The sequence below is a fragment of the Crocodylus porosus genome, unplaced genomic scaffold, assembly GCF_001723895.1.
Source record: "Crocodylus porosus isolate Cpor-Errol unplaced genomic scaffold, CroPor_comp1, whole genome shotgun sequence".
NCBI classification, from domain to species: domain Eukaryota; kingdom Metazoa; phylum Chordata; order Crocodylia; family Crocodylidae; genus Crocodylus; species Crocodylus porosus.
In genome coordinates this window covers 92777965-92780348 of record NW_017728931.1, presented here as the reverse complement: position 1 = coordinate 92780348, position 2384 = coordinate 92777965, and the positions used below count along the sequence as shown (strand labels likewise).

At 42.7% G+C, this 2384-nt stretch overlaps 1 protein-coding gene across 2 annotated transcripts in view; it reads left to right on the top strand.

Moving 5' to 3' along the window:
• NRCAM (neuronal cell adhesion molecule) overlaps positions 1 to 2384 on the top strand; it is a 216002-nt gene that overhangs the window by 127680 nt on the left and 85938 nt on the right. For both annotated transcript variants that reach the window (XM_019543378.1, XM_019543377.1), the window contains exon 12: positions 776 to 907. In XM_019543378.1, coding sequence (XP_019398923.1) covers positions 776 to 907 — 132 coding nt within the window. The remainder of the gene's footprint in view (positions 1 to 775; positions 908 to 2384) is intronic.

Here is a 2384-nt window from a genome sequence, read left to right as displayed (position 1 = left end):
CCAAGGGGCTCTTTCCCTCATGTTGACTGGGGCGGGGGGGCGGGAAATCTCATCTTGAATTCACATAAATATAGTACTAGTTTTAAAGACATTTAAAACAGGTTGATATTTCAAAAGTGCCTGTGAGTTTCTATATAAACTTCATTTTAAAAAATCTCCATTTTCACTCTGTCTGCATCTGTCACCAAAAATAAAATCTCCATGGCTCCAAAGTCACTGGAAGCCTTTCCACTGACTTAGCAAGTCAAGGACTTCACACAGCTTCCGTTTATTCTTCTTCCCCTCTTAGGTGCTAGCTCTTTTCTTCTCACCTGTAAGCAATGTCTCCTTTGCCATTCCTCAAATGTTTGAAGAGAGGGCCCCCCCTGAGAATTTATTAGAAAGACTACTGCTCCAGCATTTTTACAGATAAATTTAATGAATGTTGCCGTCTTTAAAAAGAAAAAACCTATGAGAGTCAAAGCAGCCAATATATATTGTATTGATCTTCCTTAAATTGAGTAAAAAAATTATCTTACTTATTAAAAAAATTTGAAGCAAACAGCTACAAGGTTCATGATGTATTGCCTGTCTAAAAACTTAATAGTTTATTGCCTATGGCTTGTGTAATCAAAACATAATTTTACCAGTATATTATACATGTCTGCAAACATATACACAAATATATATGCATCATAGATTTATTTGGGAGTTAAATCTGTTGTGCTGTATGATTTTGATTTTTTTTAATAGAATCTTGTAACATTGACCATTAATGTTTTTTTTCTAACCACAGCTGCTCCATACTGGATAACAGCACCTAGAAACCTTGTGTTGTCTCCTGGAGAGGATGGAACCCTGATCTGCAGAGCTAATGGCAACCCAAAACCTAATATTAACTGGTTAGCCAATGGTGTTACCATAGCAAGTAAGATTCTTAATCATCTTATGGGAAAATGAATAAAAGGAGATAAAGGATATGGACCCATAGGGGATATGAAATATGTATAAATAATTACTACCTATGTAAGGATGTTTTGCCTAACATTGAGGAAAAAACCCTCAGAAAGTGAAATAAATGTAGGCTTGTGCATGAAGAAGGAGCAATTTTAAAAAACCCAGCAAAACCTCAAGTATAACCCCTAGGTAACAAAGCTTTTTAATGTGCAGCTGGATAACCTGTGTTTATTACCTGTTAGTGTTACATTGTGGAGGTGGCATCAGAGCAATGAGTCTGTACCACTTTCAGAGGGGTGGTATCAGGGATAGAGTTGCTGATCATTATATTGCCACTGCAGTGCTTTTCGCTAGGACCGCTCAGTTGCGATCCCATTGATTAACTATATACTTCTGTAGCTTGACTAAACACCACTTCAGGGGTTAGGAATTTGCAATAAGTTCATATTCCAAGCCTCAAAATTCAAATGCTGTAGCAGTTTTGTCTGTATGAGTCAGCAACTGTCTGGAAAACAGCCCATGCCAAGCAGGTGTCAGAGGAAACCCCTTAAGCAATGGAACAACCAATTCTGTGTCTGTGAGCTAGTAAAACAGCTATGAATTGATGTCCCAGTCCTTTTTTTGTTATGGTCTTCCGACTGGCAGCACCATATGACAGACACAAAATAATTGCTATGTATAGCTCATCCTTACTTGAAAAGAAACCAATTGAATAACACAGGCTGCACTGTGCTGTCAATTATTTTCATATTAACCCAGATGAAGGCTGTCCTGCTAAAGGCCTGGGACCCAGGCTCCAGGTTCAGTCACCACTTCCTTCATTGCTCTCATGATGCTGCTGCTGGAGTGTCTGACTTCTCTTCCTTTGGCTTGTGCTTTGTGCTCCACACTTGGGGGCAGGGCTGAGGGCTCAGGGGTACCCTGTGTGATATGGGGGTGCAGGTATGGCACTGAGAATGGCTTGCACTGTGGCAGGGCTGGGGATTAGGGCTGTGTGAAGCTTCAGTTGCTGATTCGATTCAGGGGAGATTCGGCCTGATTCAATGGCCGAACCTCCGAATCCAGGTCAAATCAGGAGACCCATTAATCTCTCCAAATTGAATCGGAGAGATTTGACAATTCAGCCATACACGCAACTTTATATGTTTTTTCTATATACCTTGAGGTATCAGGTATGACTCGTGAACACTGAGATGGTGGGGTGGATGGAGTGTCCCGCAGGAGTGTGGGGGGGGTCCCCTGTGCGCTCAGTGGTAGTCCCAGAAGTGGACCAGAAGTACTTCCAGTTCACTTCTAGGTCTGCCACCGAGTGCGCAGGGGGGGACTCCCCCCGTGCCCTCCCGGCTTGGTGATTTGACCCCAGGTGTCCCCCCAGACCCAAGAGGCACCAGTTGCCAAGCAGGGAGCAGTGGGGTCCCTCGCACACTCCATGGCAGACCCCAGTGGAC